This window comes from Pseudophryne corroboree, chromosome 5 (assembly GCF_028390025.1).
Source record: "Pseudophryne corroboree isolate aPseCor3 chromosome 5, aPseCor3.hap2, whole genome shotgun sequence".
NCBI classification, from domain to species: domain Eukaryota; kingdom Metazoa; phylum Chordata; class Amphibia; order Anura; family Myobatrachidae; genus Pseudophryne; species Pseudophryne corroboree.
In genome coordinates, this window is record NC_086448.1 from 694845919 (window position 1) to 694866948 (window position 21030).

General features: G+C 44.8%; 1 protein-coding gene across 1 annotated transcript; it reads right to left on the bottom strand.

Moving 5' to 3' along the window:
• Window positions 1-3258: 3258 nt before the first annotated feature.
• Window positions 3259-19148, bottom strand: TCF24 (transcription factor 24). Its single transcript, XM_063925237.1, has 2 exons — window positions 18708-19148; window positions 3259-3372 (listed from the first exon to the last, which is right to left on the bottom strand). The coding sequence occupies exons 1-2, from the start codon at window positions 19146-19148 to the stop codon at window positions 3259-3261; spliced, it is 555 nt and encodes a 184-aa protein (XP_063781307.1).
• Window positions 19149-21030: the final 1882 nt, after the last annotated feature.

Consider the following 21030-nt stretch of genomic DNA (forward strand, 5'->3'; position numbering starts at 1 on the left):
GGGATGTATGGGTCACATAACGTCACAAGCAGAAATCCCCATTGCTGTCTGTGTCCCTTGTTTTCTATTATTTTGGAATTATAACTTTACTGTAAATCACTTTCATGCTGATATTTCACGCAGCCATCTTTGTTAAACTATTTGTCTGTACAGAACATATAGGCACAATGGCCACTTTCCTATCCTCTCTTGGGATGGAAGGGTTAATTCTAAGCTCCACTCTAGTAAATGGGGTTAAACATAGCTCCCCTTAAATCCATATGTCAACAGCAGACCCAGTGGGAAAAAGTGTCCTGATACAGGATTTGTTTTACAGCTACTAAACAATAGAACATTTTTTCTTCTTCGCATATTTCTTACCATGTTTTGTTCTTGCACAAATGAAAAAGAAAAACTCCCAGCGACTGGGAATCACTCTCGATAAATGGCCAGCATTGTCCACCATCTGACAGCCCACTTAACATGACAAACTGTTTGCCTATTGTTGCATGCATTTAGTGCAAATGTTTTTACTGAAAGAGCACAGCATCCCAGCCACGCATGACAATTCAATTCTCTTAAATATACAAAATTCCTTAAAAGCGCAATGTAAATAATGCCAAAAGCTTCTCAAGAAGATTTAACATAGCAGTAGCAGTCGAGAGAAGTGTGTCATGTGCAAGCAATATGTTACAAGGGGCACGCATAAACATGCGGACGCACACATTATTTAAATTTACACATACATAGATTATTACATCTTATACACAAGAGAAATTTAGAGACATTATAGGATACATGTCACTTTACAAGACGGTAAACACTCATTTATCACAAGCGGAAATTGCTTTACATTCTTACCCTATGTACATTGCGTGTAGAGGCTCGCTAGTTCACGTGCAGATATCCGGAAATGTAGGAGAGGTAACTGAATATATGTTATGCGAGTCACCAAGACTATGACAAAGGTTAGGTGTGGGGAGTCTAAACACTAGAGCCCACTGGAGATCCATCTAATGCTGGCCATACACTTGTGCGATTGCATGTGATGCGATATCGGGACGATTTCCCTTGAAGCTCACATTGCGATAAATCGCATCGAAAGTGCTTTTTTTGTGCATTCGATGCGCATGCAATCATGCGATTTATCGCATGCCCCTTACGACCGGAAATCTGGTGACCAGAAATGGGTGGAGGGGAGTGTCCAGGAAGTGAGCTAAACAACTCTCAGATCGCACATCGCAGTGCGATAAATCGAATGTGGTAAAAACAGCATGTGTTCGCACGTGCGATCCAATAAATATTAAGTGCAGCACGTAATATCTTGAGATGCGAGATTAGACCATCGTGCCCGCATCGGGGGACACATTCGATGTGCATACAATCCTGCGGTTTATCGCACCGATGTGGTCAAAATCGAAGGGTTGTACCAGATATCTCACAAGTGTATGGGCACCATTAGCTCTACAGTATACCAGTGTTGTGAGATGCTAAATATGTTTAGGGATAGATTGGTTTTAAATTGTTTTCCACTAAAAATGGAAGTATGGGGTGTAATCTATGGCCTGATCAAACTCAAGTGACAAGGGTGTCTCAGCTTTAATTCCATAATTAAGAAGCTAGACAAGTAAGTTTTGCTTACAGTGGTAAAGTGTAAATTGTCACTAGACACTATGGGGTATATTCAATTAAAGTCGGATCCATTCCGACATGTATTTGTCGGAATGGATCCGACAACCCCTATTTAAATCTCATCTTAATTCGCCTTTTTCAAGTCGAATTAAGATGAGGGACGCAGAGGAGGAGAGGGGGGCGAGCCGCGGGGAGACCAGCGGGGGACAGCCGCCAGCAGCCAGAGGAGATCAGCGCTACAGTAGCGCTGCAGCTGGATGTCACACAGCTGCCCGACCTCACGGCAGTGTCCACCCGGCTCCAGCAAGCTTGCTGGAGCCGGGTGGACGCTGCTGTGAGCGGCGCGGGTGTGTGTCATCCTGCTGCAGCGCTACTGTAGCGCTGATCTCCTCTGGCTGCCGGCGGCAGTCCCCCGTCTCTCTGCGGCTCTCCCCCCTCTCCTGCTCTGGGTCCGCATCTCAGTCCGACATCTTTGGATGTCGGACTGAGATGGTCGAAAAGGGGGCCAAAACCTGCACGTGGATCGGCAGCTATTCTGCCGATCCACGTGCTTTTCGACAAGTCATATTTTTCAACTTGTCGAAAATATTGAATAGGTTGGAACCCCTTCCGACCTAAAAAAAGTCGAAAATTGCCGTCTTTTCAACAGACGGCAGTTTTCGACTTCAATTGAATATACCCGTAAAGGGTAAATTTTCTAAATGTTAATTTTAATTGATTTTAAATCAGTCTAAATCGATTTGGTTTTTCAGGGGCTAAAAGGCCCATTTACTAACAGGGCATTTTTTTATATTATTTTTTAGACGTAAGTAAATGTGCAGTTTAGCCCCTGAAGCATAACATCATTTCAGATCGTTTTCAAATTGATCTTTAGAAAATGTATCCCTGTGAATGTAATCCATAAATAAAAATGTGCTAATAATAATTCAGTTCTCATAGTAGAAATACAAAGAAGTAATCCTCTGAAATCTTCCATCTTCAGAAAACATCTCCAAGGAACATATCTAATATATATATATATATATATATTTTTTTTTTTTTTTTTTTAATATATATATATATATATATATATATATATTAGGGATTAAATGATACCAATCATAATATATAATAACATTATAATAATCAGATTTACCAATATGATTCATTCACTGTATACTGTAATAAATATAGCGGTATATGTAAAATTGATTGGGTTCATTCACTAATCAGTAAGACTATGGCACCATTTATACTACGTCCTTAAATTCACCAAACAGTATAAGAGGGTGGTCTTCTGTATGCCGGCGGTCGGGCTCCCGGCGCTCAGTATACCGGCGCCGGGAGCCCGACAACCGGCATACCGACACTTATTTTCCCTCGTGGGGGTCCACGACCCCCATAGAGGGAGAATAAAATAGTGCGCGCCACCGTGCCCGTAGCGTGGCGAGCGCAGCGAGCCCGCAAGGGGCTCATTTGCGCTCGCCACGCTGTCGGTAAGCCGGCGGTCGGGCTCCCGGCGCCGGGATGCTGGTCGCCGGGAGCCCGACCGCCGGCCAGCCGTAGTGAACCCGTATAAGACAGGACTTGAGGAGTTGCAGACAGAAAGATACATCAGCGATCCTGTTTTGGATTTTTGTTTTTCCCAGCATGGGGAATGTCCCAGTCCTAGCTTTCTGATCGTTGGGCATTCTGGTCTAGGTTCTGGTTCTCAGATCCAGATGACTTGTGGAGAAATTGTCCTGTGGCTCCTATGTAAAGTCTGGATCTCATTGGCCATTTCTGAAAGACAACAAGAAAATAATTTTAAAATGATCCTGGCAGCAGCTCTCTTCAGTTTATCATGGATTTATGGTCTAAGCCAGTGGTTCTCAAACTTTTTTGAATCACGGCACCTTAGATTATAAAAAAAAATTTCACAGCACCCCTAGGACAAAAGTTTCTTATTGAGAAATTTAAAAAGAAATATTGTATTAAGTACATTGTTTTTATATATCATCCTTAGGTCCAGTTGTGTGGTGAGGGACAAGATTTACTTCTGTTTGTCCAGATATTATATGATTGCCAGCCATCAGCACTGGTTTTGCCTATTACAGTGACCATAAATAATTTGAATTGGTCTGGACCACCAATCCAAGGCACCCCTGCAAGTGTCCCGCGTGTGTGTCCCTCTTTAGGAAAATGAAAAGTTGGGAGGTATGTATTATGCATGAGTGTGAACACTGTGTATATGTATTATGCATGAGATTGTGACAGTGTGTGTGCAGGGCAGTCGAGAGCTGGGCCCATGTACTTTTCAAGGGCGTGGCCTAATCACAGGAGATGTGGTCATGTACCCTTAGGAAAAAAAACCTGAAAAAATGGTATTTTAAGCACCTCCATGGCCACACTGCAGCATATGCTGGGCGGAGGAGGAGAGCTGCAGCTGCCAGGTAAGGGGGAGGGCCCCATGGCCCCTAATGGACCCTCACTGGGCCCCTCCATCAGACCTGGGCCCGGGGTAATTTGTAGCCTACCCCCCCCCCTCTCTCGGCACCAGTGTGTGTGTGTGTGTGTGTGTGTGTGTGTGTGTGTGTGTGTGTATTATTGATGAGTGTGAAAGTGTGTGTTTTTGTGTGTGTGTGTGTGTGTGTGTGTGTGTGTGTGTGTGTGTGTGTGTGTGTTGAGCGTTACAATATTTTTGTGTGTATTATGCATTGTGTGTGCAATATGCACAAGAGTGTGATTGTGTATGTATTATACATGAGAGTGCGACTATGTGTTTGTGTGTTTGTCTTATACATAAGCATGACTGTGTGTGTGTATTATGCATGAGAGTATGACAGCATGTGTGTATTATGCATGAGTGCGTCAGTGTTTGTGTGTGTATTATGCATGAGTGTGCCAGTGTGTGTGTATTATGCATGATAGTGTGTGTGTGTATTATGCATGAGTGTACCAGTATTTTTGTGTGTGTATTATGCATGGGAGTGTGACAATATGTGTGTGTAATATGCATGAGAGTGTGATTCTGTGTGTACTATGCATGAGAGTGTGATTCTGTGTGTATTATGCATGAGAGTGCGATTGTGTGTATTATGAATGAGTGTAACAGTGTGTGTGTATTATGCATGAGAGTATGACTGTGTGTATTATGCGTGTGTGTGTGTGTGTGTGTGTGTGTGTGTGTGTGTGTGTGTGTGTGAATTACCTAGGTGCTGTGCGGCTGCACATCAAGCATGTCGTGCCCAAAGAGCCCAAGTTTAAACCCATCTAAACACCTTGCTTTGGACACCCAAAGTGTTGAGTTTCCACACATTTTCTTTCGCACCTCAGATGCCTGCGGCTACCTGGTGTCTAAACAGAGCAACAATTGAATTGCTCCGTTTTGCACCCCCTGGTGGTAGCTACGGGGAAAAACAACTGAATCGGCGCTTAAAGCCATCCTGACAGATATTTCTTATATAAAGAGGGGACGACAAGAAGTGTCGCAAAGGGAGGTCAGTGGTTTCTCAGCGGCTTACTGCTTACTGCTTGGTAAATTATGAGAAGCTGAGATAAGCATTTTCTCTGGCGTTTTCTCAGCTTTATAAATAGATAATTTCATCTCTTGCAAGTATATTTTAGGTATGCTTTTCCAGTTTATACAAGAAGCCAGAGCCGGCGGAACCCGCTCAGCGAAGGGATGCAATGCAGGTAGACGCAAGGCAGGAGAGGCGCTCTGCCTGCTCTGCATTCCTTCACTGTGCTCTGTTGTTGACTGCTGCCGCTGCGCCTATTACTGTACAAGCAGCGGCAGCCGGCAGCCTGGATTGCGGCTCTTCTAGTCCCCTCACTCCAGCCCTGCCGCTGATGTCACTTCCTCCCGTCTTGTGTCAGCGCTGTGACGCTAGCAAGGGGAGGTGTGGGGGCGGGACCAACAAAGGACGGCTTCGGGAGCAGAGAGCTGCAGTTACTGCTGACTGCAGTACTGCCAGGAGCCACTAGATGCCCCCATCTGTATGGACGGAGCCATCTCACCATCTGTCTGTCTGTCTGTTTGTTTATCTGTGTGTCTATCTATGAGTATGTCTATTATCTATCTATTTATCTATGTGTCTGCCTATTTATTTATCTATGTGTCTGTCTGTCTGTCTGTCTGTCTGTCTGTCTGTCTGTCTATCTATCTATCTATCTCATATCTATAGGGGAGTGTATTATAGCATAGCAGGGCTGCGATTGCTTGTGCAGCCCTGCTATGCTAAAAAAGTTTAAAGCAAAACAAGACCAGCCCTGCAGCTACTCACCGGTGCGACGGATCCAGCGATGATGTTCCCGGCTGCGACGTCAGACATCCGCCTTCCATAATATCCGGATCCGCCTGCGTTGGACTCCCCACGCCTGGAAAATGGTGAGTATCCGCCCCGTAACGCCTCCTGCCTGTCCGTCTGCTTGCGATCGCCGATGCGATCACATTTCTCGCTGGCGGCGTCGCTTCCCTGCGATGGCCGTCACCAGGCAACGACGCGCGTATGCAATCTGTCTGGCGCGCATGCGCAGTTCCAACACGTTCGCACCGCAGCGAAGAACCGCTGCGTGCGAACGGGTCGCAATGTGCGGTGTAATGTGAACAAGATTGTGCTACTTTGTGGAGTCATTTGAATTGGTACTATTGTGTGGCCACACCCCACCCGCTTCTTGCAGCGTGCGACTTCGGTGCGCATTGTCCCTTTATTAAGTATGGGAGGGAGGGCGCAAATTTATAGTTTGCAGGGAGGCGCTGAACATCCTTGCACCGGCCCTGCAAGAAGCCACAAGTTATATGCATTCTGGGTAACATGTTCCATCCCTCTATAATACTGTAATGCACACCTGCTATTACTGTGTATGAGTAATCTCTAATACACTTGTGTAATAAATGAATATACAGCCAGATTGTGTCTTTCTCTGCTCCCCTGTGCCCTTGGAGCCATAGCAGTGAACAAGATAATGTTATAACTTTGAATGCAAAAATACTGTTTAATAAAAACTGTTAGAGATTATTGTAGTTTTCCATTAGCGGGATTGTATTTTCTAGGATTGAAGTAAGTGTACTGAAATTAGATGGATTTTTTGGGTAGAAGGAAAAAAGGGGATGCGAATTATGTGACAGTATAAGATGTTTGTACAAAATATAACTTGCAGAGAAATAAGACAGTCTCCAGAGTAGGCCGCACACAGTTTTCCCTATTATAGATTTTTTAGCTCTGCTTCCTGCACGTTGCTGTATATTTTGGCATGCTACGCCAGGGGCTGAGGCCGAGGCAGTTACTCTATGATAGTTGGGTATAAATGTCAACATTTATTTTATTTATTAACAGTTTCTTATATAGCGCAGCATTTTCCATTACAGTTAGAACAACAGTAATAGAACAAAACTGAGCAAAAACAGACAGACATAGAGGTAGGAGAGCCCTGCTCGCAAGCTTACAATTTATAGGGAAATAGGGAAATAGAGTCTTATTGCGCGTGGGAGGGCATTCCACAGAATGGATGAAGCCCGGATTAAGTCCTGTAATTTTGAGTGGGAACAAGTAATACATGTGGCTGAGAGATGCAGATATTGGGGGTAATTCCAAGTTGATCGCAGCAGGAAATTTTTTAGCAGTTGGGCAAAAGCATGTGCACTGCAGGGGGGGCAGATATAACATTTGCAGAGAGAGTTAGATTTGGGTGGGTTATTTTATTTCTGTGCAGGGTAAATATTGGCTGCTTTATTTTTACACTGCAAATTAGATTGCAGATTGAACACACCCCACCCAAATCTAACTCTCTCTGCACATGTTATATCTGCCTCCCCTGCAGTGCACATGGTTTTGCCCAATTGCTAACAGAATTCCTGCTGCGATCAACTTGGAATTACCCCCTTTGTGCAGAACGGAGAGGTCGGGTAGGGAGATATTTTTAAATGAGTGAAGAGATGTATGTTGGTACAGTTTGGTTAATAGCCTTGTATGTAAGTAAAAGTATTTTATTTTTAATATGGTAGAATGCAGATAACCAATGGAGGGACTGACAGAGCGGATCTGCAGATGAGCTGCATTCAGAATGGATTGTAGTGGTGAGAGCCTATGTTTGGGAAGACCAGTCAGGAGATTATTACAATAATCAATGCGGGAGATAATGAGAACATGGATTAGAGTTTTGGCTGTGTTTTGTGTAAGATATGGTTGTATTTTGGATATGTTTCTTAAGGGCCCTACACATTTAGCGATCCGCCGTCGAGCTGCCCAACGGCGGATATGGCCGACAGGCAACCAGGCGGCGGGGGGGGGGGAAGGGGCAGTGACGTGGGGAGTGAAGTTCCTTCACTCCCCCCGTCACCCGGCTCCATAGAAGTGCAGGCAAATATGGACGAGATCGTCCATATTGGCCTTTACAGTTTAGACAGGGCAGATTTGCGGATATTGGCCTTCATGCACAGCCGACGGGGCAACAGCAATGAACATGCGCGCCACGCTATTTATTCTCCCTCCAGGGGGGTCGTGGACCCCCACGAGGGAGAATACCTGTCGGTATGCCGGCTGTTGGGATTCCGGCTCCGGGAGTCCGACCGCCGGCATACCGACAGGGTGACGAGCGCAAAGGAGCCCCCATTATACAGTAAGTACAAATAAGTAATGCAATAAATAAGTGAAGTCGGCATATCAGAATTTTGGAGTGTAACATCCCACAGACCATATTCCCTATATAAAATGCAAGGTTCCCGGGAAATTATAAGGAAATGTTGACTACTATATACAGTATGACATATTAATATAAAATCTGCACGAATTTCACAATTGTTTTGGGGTGCGTAACATAAAGACACAAATAACACAACAGGGAGAACAGCTGGAAATACAGTATGCACTTTATTCCAGTGCCCTGGATCCACTCTAAGCCACAGCCACCTAATCCACCCATGGGTGTAATAAGAGATACAATGTGACCAGTTATGTAATCATGTTAAATGATTATATGAAAGCACATTAAACCTAAAAATAATTTTGAACCACATATTATAATATCAGTCTTACAGTGAGCATAGCCAATAATAGTCACCTTTTTGCATAAAATATCTGGTAACGGAGAACGTGAATGGGAATTTCTATATATAGACAACCCCTGTTCTACATTTTATTAGAGACAAGGAAAGGTTGGTCTGAAATCTGAAAAGTGAAAATGAAGACAAAAATCTACAAATTTCAAGTAAAATAAGGAAAAAAAACACATACGGTAATTTGCAATTTATCCCATTTTGCCATTGTGTTATTTAGTTTACTCCAGAGTGAAAATTGGACCTTTTATTTAAAAAAGAAAAGAAATATATTTAAAAAATAAATAAATAATGAATTATATATATATATATATATATATATATATATATATATATAGTTTTAAATAAAAAAAAACATACCTACATAGTAAAATAAAGTTATTACCTTAAGAGGAATAAAATATAATTTGTCCATATTTGTACAAACATATTCAGTACTTTACACTTTATATACATTATCTAGTATGTTTTACATTGCTATTTTGGGTTTTACACTTGTAGTAATAATATGCAATAAATTTCATGCAGGGAATGGGTCCCTGAAATGCACTAGATAATGAGGGGAATGTGAAAATAAAGTATAAACTCCTGAATAGTTAAAAATCAGATAATACGAATGAGAGTGTGAGTGTATATATTTCTCGATGTGTCTTTTATTTAAGTCAACTTGTATTTTTCCTAAGTGAATCTTTAAATGTTTCTTTTGCTGGTGATAATATATCGAAGAAAAGTTGTTAGAAGAAAAATTGGTTCCCGTTCTGCGCTTTATAGCCAGGCTGCCTAACAGGGCAAATGCATTATCACACACTGCAAATACTGTAAAAAGTAACAGTAATCATTTGTTTATACTTGGGATATTGTGGAAGTCTTTTCATAAAATGTTCTATAAAGCAGCGATTTAGGTCTTAGATGTGTGTAGTATACATTATCAGTGTATATTCACCGTAAGGTGGATACATGCTGCTGTCAAACAGCCAATATGGTTAGGGTGCTTTGTCTCGTGCATTAATGGTTCCATGAGTGGCTCTTATAGATGTCAGTCTATCCTTTCTTTGGGTGCCACCAGCAGTAAAACACAGGATTCCATTATCACTAAACCTGTTAATCCAGCTGCATCAAGCATCTGAATTCTAGGTATATAAACATTTTCAGTTTCAAAAGACCCACTCACTTTATCGCTGTCTTCATTTTTTAACATACAGTGACATATATTTTCCAGTGTAAGTTGCCAATGCTACATTTTTTTTTATAAATTGTTATTTTATTCCAAGTGAGACAAGACCAAGAGCATTTCATTCAGTAACACAGCACTGACCCCAATGCTGTCACTTGTGGTGAATACAACTAAATTGTGTCTGCAGCTTCATCAAAATGGAGCCTCATACAATGTTCCTGACTGGAATACAACAGCAAGTGGGTACGAGGTCACTGGAGCCAATTATTATAAGCATTATAAAATAGCATTATAAAATAAGTTTAGCACATATTTTGACACCAGTGTGTAAGGTGCCAAACACAGTATCTAAAGATTTGTTTTACTTTTGTATACTGTTACATTGTGTTGCATTGTGTTTTTAGGTGTATAGAATAAAATGTTTGTAAATGTTCAGGGGCGTATTAAGAGACAGGGATGGGGGCCAGTATGCAGGCTCCATCCGGGCCCCACTCCTCTTTAGCAGTCAGTGACAGTGAAGCACAGGTCTCTGAGAAAATGGCGTGGCGGACAATTTTCCCCACTGCACATAGGCAAAATGCCAGGAAAAGGGTCTTTTGCGCAATTTTCCTGGAGGCCTGCACATCACCTAGTGCTCAGAGTCACTGCCGCGGAACTCCGGAGAGGTAAGTATTGAAAAAATGTTTGCAGGGTGTGCGGTGTGGCCCCACTGGAACCAGGGGCCCATGTGTACAGCACACACTGCACCTACTATAGATATGCCACTGGAGATTTCCCAAACTAAGAGGCCTATTTATCAAATAAGATTTGCTGGATATTCCACAAAAACACCCGCTATCGGGGGTGTACCTGCAAATATTTAGTATCCTCCAGATGTACCATGGTAGCAGATATCTAGGTTTTTATGGGGACTGCAAGGCTGCCAGGTTTACCAAGCTTGGCCCCAACAGCTAACACCATGGGCTACATTTGCAGATTTTGTTTGGGAGAAGAATCCATTCCCTGCTGCTGCCCTCCATCACATGCGTCTCAGGATGTTGGCACATGCACAGCCAGACTGTGCAGGAAGTAAAGTGATCGCGTATACCCTGTACCCTTGACTAATAAGTAAAGTGATTGCGTATGCCCTGTCCCGGTGACTCAGAAGTAAAGTGATCATGTATGCCCTGTCCCGGTGACTCAGAAGTAAAGTGATCATGTATGCCCTGTCCCGGTGACTCAGAAGTAAAGTGATCGCGTATGCCCTGTCCCGGTGACTCAGAAGTAAAGTGATCATGTATGCCCTGTCCCGGTGACTCAGAAGTAAAGTGATCGCGTATGCCCTGTCCCGGTGACTCAGAAGTAAAGTGATCGCGTATGCCCTGTCCCGGTGACTCAGAAGTAAAGTGATCACGTATGCCCTGTCCCGGTGACTCAGAAGTAAAGTGATCGCGTATGCCCTGTCCTGGTGACTCAAAAGTAAAGTGATCGCGTATGCCCTGTCCCGGTGACTCAGAAGTAAAGTGATTGCGTATGCCCTGTCCCAGTGAGTCAGAAGTAAAGGGATCGTGTATGCCCTGTCCCGGTGATTTAGAAGTAAAGTGATCGTGTATGCCCTGTCCCGGTGACTCAGAATTAAAGTGATTGCGTATGCCCTGTCCCGGTGATTTAGAAGTAAAGTGATCACGTATGCCCTGTCCTGGTGACTCAAAAGTAAAGTGATCGCGTATGCCCTGTCCCGGTGACTCAGAAGTAAAGTGATCGTGTATGCCCTGTCCGGGTGACTCAGAAGTAAAGTGATCGCATATGCCCTGTCCCGGTGACTCAGTAATAATACATGCAAGTCAAAAAGGATACCTCAGTGTCATGAATTGCAGCGATAAGGAATCCTTATTATCGGGGGCAGATCGCATATATATGAACAAATATAACCCTGAGTCTAATGTTACTGTATTTCATTTAGATACAAATATATATTATTAATTGCTGATAATATGTAACAGCAGATGTAAGGGCAGCACACACATCCTTTTCTACCCACTCATCTTTTCATAAAATAAATAATGAAATGAAGCCAAGATTGGAAACACAATTATATTTACATTCTGTTATTATAATAAAGTATTGTCTTTAGATATTACAGCTCACATGAAAAGGGTTATTTATGTAAAATGAAGGATATTCCGGTAATTTATATAAATATGACTCCTGTCATACAGAGACACTTAGTGGCTGGACTACCATTGGTGCATTGCATCGGGACCGCTGAGGGGCCCATGGCTGCCTAGACCAGTGATGAGTTATCCCCTGGCTCCCATCACAGACCATTTTGAGCAATGTCATGAATGGCCCAGTGCTGAGAGCAGGGTGGGCCCCACTGCCTAAAGGACCTGCCCCTTATCTTACGGTGGCAGGACTGACCTTGTGTGTGCTGGACTGCTAGAGGAATCCTGCCAGGGGCGTAGACAGAACTTTGTTGGCCCCATAGCCCCTTTTCTCTCTCTCTACATCCTCTTTAGGTGAACTCATTAGCTCTTTTAACTTCCAATATCATCTCTATGCTGATGACACTCATATCTACCTTTCCTCCCCTGACCTCTCCCCTGCTCTCCTCACTCGTGTATCAAAACTGTCTCTCTGTTATCTCTTCTTGGATGACCCAGCGCTTTCTTAAACGCACATGTCTAAGACTAAGCTGACCATCTTTCCTCCCTCCTGCATAACCTCACCTCCCAAAATCTCATCATCTATTGATGGCTCTACTATCTCCTCTAGCCCCCAAGTGCGTTGTCTTGGTGTAATCCTTGACTCCTCCCTCTCCTTCAAACCACACATTCAGCACCTCTCACAAACCTGCCACTTTCATCTCAAAAACATTTCCAGGATTAGATCCTTTCTCACCCAGGATGCCATCAAGACCATTATCCACTCACTGATGATTTCTAGACAGCTCTACTGTAATCTCCTCTGTAAAAAATTAGACTTTGACACCTCCTATCTGGCATCCCTGACAAATACCCCTATCCACTCGAATCTATCCTCAATGCTGCAGCCCGGCTCATCTTCCTCACCAAACACACTATGTCCACCTCCCCTCTCCTACAAGCCCTTCACTGGCTCCCCTTTCCTTTCAGAATCCAATTCAAACTTCTCACACTCGCTTACAAAGCCTTCACCCACTCCTCTCCCATTTATATCTTTGACCTTATCTCCCTTTACACTCCCACTCATCCTCTTCGCTCTGCTAATGCACGTCGTCTCTCCTGCTGACTGATTACTTCCTCCCACTCCTGCCTTCAAGATTTCTCATGTGCTGCTCCCTTTCTTTGGAATTCCCTACCTCTCCCCCTCAGACTCTCCACCTCTCTACAAAACTTTGAACGGGCTCTCAAAACCCACTTCTTCACCAAACCCAGCCAAAAGTCAGCCTAACCCTCTGTTCCACGCTCACTGTCCACCCCATCTGTGCCACTCCTGTCTGTCTGCCCCTCCCCTTTAGAATTTAAGCTCTCATGAGCAGGGCCCTCAACCCTCACATGCTTATCCTTCTCTTACTTAAACATCCTCAATGGCACCTAATTCCACGGTTTCTGCCACCCTGATACTTATGTCAGTGTCATCTGCTGATGTATCTATGTTTATTTACCCTATACTTATCCCATATTGTCTTCAACTGTAAGTCACTATTGTCCCGTTTTGATTTTTCATTTATATACTCTGTAATTGGGAGCTGCGGATCCCTTGTGACGCAATATAAATAAAGGATAATAATAATAATAATAATAGCAACATTTTGGAGGGCCCCTCCCCAATGCTTCTAGAGAGACATCTCTCTCCACAGTGCTAGTTCATTTTAAGCCACATAATACTGTAATATAGTAAGTTTTATGCACCATACAGTAATAGTGCCTTAGTGAAAAATGTATATAACACAGGTCACTGTGACAGGGAAGATAGGACCCTCTCAGCTATGGGCCCCATAGCAGCTGTGCCCCCTGCACCTATGGCAGCTACGCCCTTGTATATAACACATGAAACTGTGACAGGGAAGTTGGGCCCCTCTCAGCTCTGGGCCCCATAGCAGCTGTGCCCCCTGCACCTATGGCAGCTACGCCCTTGTATATAACACATGAAACTGTGACAGGGAAGTTGGGCCCCTCTCAGCTCTGGGCCCCATAGCAGCTGTGCCCCCTGCACCTATGGCAGCTACACCCTTGAATATATCACCTGTGACTGGGATGGTGGGCCCCTATCAGCTCTGGGCCCCATAGCAGCTGCACTCCCTGCACCTATGGTAGCTGTGCCCTTTAGTCCTGCCACCTATCAGCGCTGACGATCACAGCCACTTACTGCCTCTAATTAACAGACAGCCGTACATTTTTTTGATTCACTGCTGTCTGTGAATTAAAGGCAGCTCACACCCGGTGTTGGTGGCACTGTCAGAGACTGCCTGTCTAAGCGCCAAGCTAGGAAAGCACAAGGAGTGGGGGCCCCTGTCAGAGACAGAGCAGAGCCTGCTGTGTTCCTGCCCCCACCAAGGTAAATACCACCTGTTCTCCAAACCAAACAGGACATTGGGGGTCATTCTGACCTGATCGCACATTGCCGTTCATCGCAGTGCAGCGATCAGGTCAAAAGTGCACATGTGTCGGCTCCGCAGTGTGCCGGCACATGGCTGACAGCTGTCGTTGCCTAGCGATCGCCTCTGCCTGATTGACAGGCAGAGGCGGTCGCTAGGTGGAAGGGGGTGGCACGGCAGCGTTTCGCCACCGTTTTGTGAGTGCGGTCCGGCCAACGCAGGTGTGGCCGTACCATGCGGGAGTGAACCGCAGTGGCTGCGTGACGTCACACACAGCAGCTGCAACCCAGGCAGCGACGAGTAGCTCCTGGCCAGCACGAAAAAGCAATGCTGGCCAGGAGTTACTCCTGAAGTGCAAAAGCATCGCCGCTGTGCGGTGCTTTTGTATTTCTGCAGGAGGCGGGCCTGATATGCCTGGCGGACTAGCCCTGTGCTGGGCGTCCCCCCGCATGTCAGTGTGCCTGATCATAGCCCTGCAAAATTTTGCAGTGCTACGATCAGGTCTGAATTAGACCTGAAACGATCAGGTCTGAATTAGACACCCTGTGCTTGTACATGTCACTCACTGTCTCTCCCTGTCAGCCACTGCCTCCACTGTCACGCTCTTCCTCCACCTGCATTCCACTGTCACCCTCTGCTACCTCTTGCCTTCCGTTGTCACCCTCTGCCTTACTCTGTCACCCTATGCCTCTCGTTGTCACCCTCTGACTTATTGTATATTGTGAACTTGGGTTGGGGAAGGAGGGGGGCCCAAATTATATTTTGCACCTGGGTCCATCACTCACATGTTCTACCACTCGAGACACTAAATATATTTGCTTTCTTGAGATATTGATATATTTAGCACAGAATTTATTTTCCAATCCTCTGACGAGATACAGACCTAACACCTATACCCATTTCACATCTCCAATGCCAGATCCCACCCGGGAATTGGAATCGGGTCCTTCCCGGGTGGGATCCGGCATTGGAGACTCTCCTACCCCTTTTGGATGGCTGTCCGACCCGGCAATATGCCGGGACGGTTGCCATAGCGGCGAGGGGCGGAGCCGGCAGCAGGGGTGGAGGCGGAGGCGGCGCTGGGAGATGAGCTCATCTCCGCGCCACCTCTCCCTATCTAGTAAACGGGTCCCGGATCGCATCGACCCAGGAGCCCGTTTACACAGCCACTGACCCGGTATTCAACCCAGGTTGAATTACCGGGTCAGGCGACTGGGAAACTGGGGAAACTCCCGGTGCAGCCGATGGGCAGAAATACTTGACTTGAAAACGGCAAAAAATTGGTTACTGGGAGCATAAAAGATGTATGGAAGAATAAGGGATTCATTTTGGACTCAAGTATATCTATCACCTATAGTGAGGTAAGGACAGTTGTGCCTCATGCCTCAATGATGTTGCTAGTTCCTTTTTAACAATAACTCACTTAGAAAGAAAAAATTTTCTCAATCAGCGCCCACTTTTGTCTTCGGACTCCCCCCCTTTTTTACCTTTTTGATTAACAGACTGATTAGGTAAAAATTTTGCCCAGGTGGAGAACCCGAAGGGTATCAAATCATGAAAATGGAAAAAAAAAAATTATTTTTATGCAGAGCAATGCTGCACACACTATACACTTACTGACCAGCTGTATGTTAGGGTTCGGTTAGGCTGCTTTCCACTCACAGCACTGAATCAGACATCGGTGCATCTTTCATTTCCCCCATGCAGCACAAAATGTTTCTTTTTCTTTCTTTGCACCCAGTAGTTTGATTTGCCTTGAACTCTAGATCATCCTCGGCTCTTTAGCCCATCTTGTCGGCCATGCACAGAACAATTATTCAGATCCGGCCGATGCACGACAGTTATGAACAATTACTGTTCAGAGCAGGGCCGCTGCTAGGGTGTTTGGCGCCCTCCTGCAAACTATCAATTTTGCGCCTTTCTACAAATACAAATGTGACCAATCTCATCCTCAAGGCTGTAACTAGACATTTTGGTGCCCCCCTCCCCCTCAAAATCCACAACATGGACAGTGCATGCCAAAGGCATGCCGCAAAAATATAGGGGCATAAAAAAAATTACGTAAAGTATAGCGGCGTAAAATAATTACGATGCACAGTAGTCTCCATTATCCAAAATTACGCCACACAGTAATACCAGTTATATACATTATGCCAGGTAGAGTCCCTTATATACATTACGCCAGATAGAGACCCCTTTTACATGTTGCACCAGGTAGAGCCAGTCGCACATTATTCCAGGTAGAGCACCCTTTTACACAATGCGCCAGGTAGAGTCCTCTTTTACACACTGAGCCAGGTAGAGTCCTCTTTTACACACTGAGCCAGGTAGAGTTCCCTTTTACACTTTGCGCCAGGTAGGGCACCCTTTTACACATGCCGCTTCCCCCAGCACACATTACTATGAACCCCCCTTCATCAGCAAATATTAATATGACCCCACCTCCCCAGCACAGTAGTGTTCACAAGTCACATTACAACGCATAGTAGTATCCGTTAGTCACATTACACTGCACAGTAGTGTTCGCTAGTCACATTACCCTGTACAGTAGTGTCCGTTAGTCACATTACACTGCACAGTAGTACCCTTATACACGTTACACCACACAGGACAGCCGCTTATACATGTTACGCCAGAGTAAAAGCCTCTAATACACGTTACGCCACAGTAGAGCACCTTATACAGCTCTCATCTTGGCAGCACATGCAGTGTGCTGTGCTGCAGTGGGGCAGAGAGGCTGCTGCTGCTGAGCCTCTGTCTGTTTCTGTATGGGTGGGGGCTGGGGGGAGTGATCACACTGATCACACTTCCCCCTCGAATTGACCCTGGCTGAAGTATCAGGCACTGCAGACTGCACCCCCCACCCTGCTCGGCACTGGAAATATTTATTTAGTACCTTTTCCATAAAATGGCGTGGCCACGGCTCCTGCGATTAGGCCACGCCCCCAGACCTATAGGCAGCACGGGATGTGACAGCGGCGCTGTGTGTGGGCTGATGCCGCACACTGCGTGCTCTCTCTGGGGAGGACGAGGGGGAGGGAGCCGCACTGTAAGCTGCCAGTGCCGCTACCTGTCATCCACTGTGACAGGCGCAGCGGCAGCCGGCAGCAGCAGGGAAGTAGAGCAGAGACAGCGCCTCTTCAGCTGTGCGCCTCCCTGCACTGCATCCCTTTGCTGAGCGGCTAGCGCCGGCACTGGTTCAGGGTATGGACAAGAACCATAATCGTTCAACGCAGAAATGGCGTAAAAACAGTCAGGATCATTTGACGTGAATTATCAAACATGTTTAATTGTCCCAACCGTTGTTCTGTCAGTTTCATGCCATGCGCCTTTCTCCATTCCACTGCACAATATGCAGTGATCATGGCACTGCTCGGCCCGTACCCCTGGATCGTGTGCTTTTATTGGCTAGAGTACAGTCAGCATAAGAGTGCTACTGCACAATGAACATTTCAGAGTTTCAAAGTTTAACATTTTACAACACACAAACTTCATTCTGGGCACATATTAAATACAATACACCTGAAAAAAAAATAGCAAAAAAAGAAATAAAAAAATAGTAGCCAAGTAGATGAATTACATATCACAGGGTTACCATGGGATGGTGGTCCAGTACCAAATAAAATTATTTATAATCACTGTGATAGGCAATCCCAGTGCTGGTGTCTACAAAGCATAAAATATGTGGACAAACAGTAGCGTAGCCCTGTCCACCAGCACACCACTGAATATATGAATGACAGGTAAGCACCATTTGCTTAATTTAATAAATAAGTTGAATTTCTCAATAAGAAACTTTTGGCCTAGAGGTGCCATGAAAAAAATGCTTATTCTCTAGGGCAGTGATTCCCAAACTCGGTCATTAAGGCCCCCCCATCAGTTCATGTTTTCCAGGGCACCCGGTAAATGCACTGTGTATAACCAAGTGTCACATTTTAAAAATCCACAGGTGACCTGGAAAACATGAACTGTTGGGGAGTTTGGGAAGCATGCTTTAGGTGCTGTGAGTGAAGGAAGTTTGGGAACTACTGATCTAGATCATGTTTCTTCTCACAGTCCAAACACATTACAGCCAGGTGTGCATGTGTGGGTGTAATAATAATGTGTTACTTATTTTATATGTGTCTATCTGTATTTTCAACTGTACCGCTAAAGTTGGTTATATTTACATCAACCAATGTACACTTGTTTGATCTGCTTTGCTAAAATTAGTAAATGATGTAAACAAATGTATGATTATTGGGATATACTTGAAAATGCACCAGCTTTTATTTATAGTGAACTTTTAACAGTTATTTTAGAAACTCTATATTTAACAATGACACTTAAGGAGTAAATAATTTCCATACCTTGACTGGATGTAAGTATCCGTCCCCACTTTGTAGAGTCCCCAGAAGCTCTGGACTAAGATTGGATGAGTTCCTCTGCGTGGTGGACTGGTGTTCCTGGCTCTTCTCATCTTCTTCCTGGAGACTGCGGGTAAGATGGGCAATGTAGGTTGTGGCCAGTATGAGAACATCCAGCTTGGAGAGTTTTGTATCTGGAGGTACAGAAGGTAAAGTCCTCTGTAGCTCTAGGAAAGCATGGCGTAAGGTTTGAACTCTGCTTCTTTCACGGGCAGCATTGGCAGCAGCTGGGCGCCCTCCCATGCCATTACTTCCTCCAGCCCTTGCTCCCTCAAGTTTCCCTTTTTCCAGGGAAAGATGAGAGTCTTGTTCAGAGGTCCCAGGAGTTTCTTCCCTGCCATGCACAAGACTGGACACCAGAGGGCACTGGACTTTCTCCACCATATCCACACCAGGCACTGCAAAATCACAAGATTCAATGGGATTAGTCCTGTCAAAACGTTGGAATGTGCTAATAATTTTTAATTGTCCTCAACTATACACACATTTGTCCAGAACCAGAAGTTTTGTCTTTATGTCTTCTATAAAACAACAATTTGAAATCTAAGTTTGTAACATCCACAGTATTCAATGCATGTAACAAGTCACTAGATGTCAACATTTTATTTTTCTCTCAAGTGGCTGTCACTCTTACAGGGGGCTGCACATTGCCTTCTCTAATAAGCAGCAGATCATATCATGAGATCAGGCCATCAGGGTATGAACATCAATGTCCCTGTTAAGGCTTTACATATGATTTGCCTGTGGGCGGAATGCCGGCAGTTGGTCGAGCACTAAGAGTCCCCTTGCAGGCTCACTCCGCTCACCACGCTGCAGGCTCAGTGGCTCGCTGCGATCACCACAGGATCTATTCCCACTCTGTGGGTGTCGTGGTCACCGACGAGTGGAAATAACCGTGTTGTGCTGGTATTCCGGCTGTTAGCACTGTCGATTGTCGGTATTCCGGCGTCTGTATCCTGACCGCATCCCCCTGTATTATGCTCTGCAAAAGTTATGTCACAATTGTTAGTAGGAGATCCAATTAAATCATATTTATATCCTAATTATTCACAAGGGGGTGAAGAGGAGACATTGGGGCAGATGTATTAAGCCTGGAGAAGTGATAAAGCAGTGATAAAGAAGTGGTCAGTGGAAGGTGATAACACACGAGCCAATCAGTACTAACTGTGAATTTTCAATGATTGGCTGGTGCTCTGTCACCTGCCACACTTATCACTGCTTTATCACTTCTCCAGGCTTAATACATCTGCCCCATTATTTTGGTCCAGTAGTTCAAATGCAGCTCCACTATCACTTAAAGTCCATCACTGCTCCCAGCTCTGCAGAACATTCCTCCCCACTGCAGTCAGCTCTGCAGAATAGTCCACACCACTGCTCTCAGATCTGCAGAACATTCCTCACCACTGCTCTCAGCTATGCAGAACACTCTTCAAACTGCCCTCGACTCTGAAGACTATTCCTAATCATTGGTCTTAGCTCTGCAGAACATTCCTCACCACTACTTTCAGCTCCGCAGAACATTCTTCAAATTGCTCTCAGCTCTGCAGAACATTTTACAAACTGTTCTCAGCTCTGACGACCATTCCTCATCACTGTTCTCAGATCTGTAGAACATTCATCGTCACTGGTCTCAGCTCTGCAGACTATTCCTTCCCACTGCTATCAGCTCTGCGGAACATTTGTCTTTACTTATCTCAGCTCTGCAGAACTTTGCCCTCTTTTGTGTACACCCATAAGAAATAAAACCATTAAGTCACCCCTCACCCTTGACTTCTATACCTACATCCCCCACTGGACCCATGTGCGGCGGGGCAGGCCCTCTTCTTTCTCGCTTGACCCTTCCTTGATCCATTACCTCAGATAGGTACTTTTCTTGCTCCCTGTACTGATGCCTTCTGCGCATCATCTGATGCTCCTCAAGATGTTCTGTCCTCCCACATAGGTCTGCCCCCTTATACCCTCTACCCTCAATATTTTCTTTTTGTATCATTTACTTGTTCTGATTATTGAATTTTTAGCATTTGAAAATAATGGCTCATTGATGACGCTACCTACATTCATTTGTTCAGTCTGTCTATGCTCATGAGATCTTTAAATAATGAAAATAATTAAAACTGAACGACCCATTACATTGTGAATAACCAGTTCATAGCGGGACACCATCCTTGCAAATAATTCCTAACAGGAACTTCAGTTACACCAATTGTTTCTTATCTGTAGCATTACTTGTTCAATGTTAAAGCACCACTTATTTTTAAAATTCATA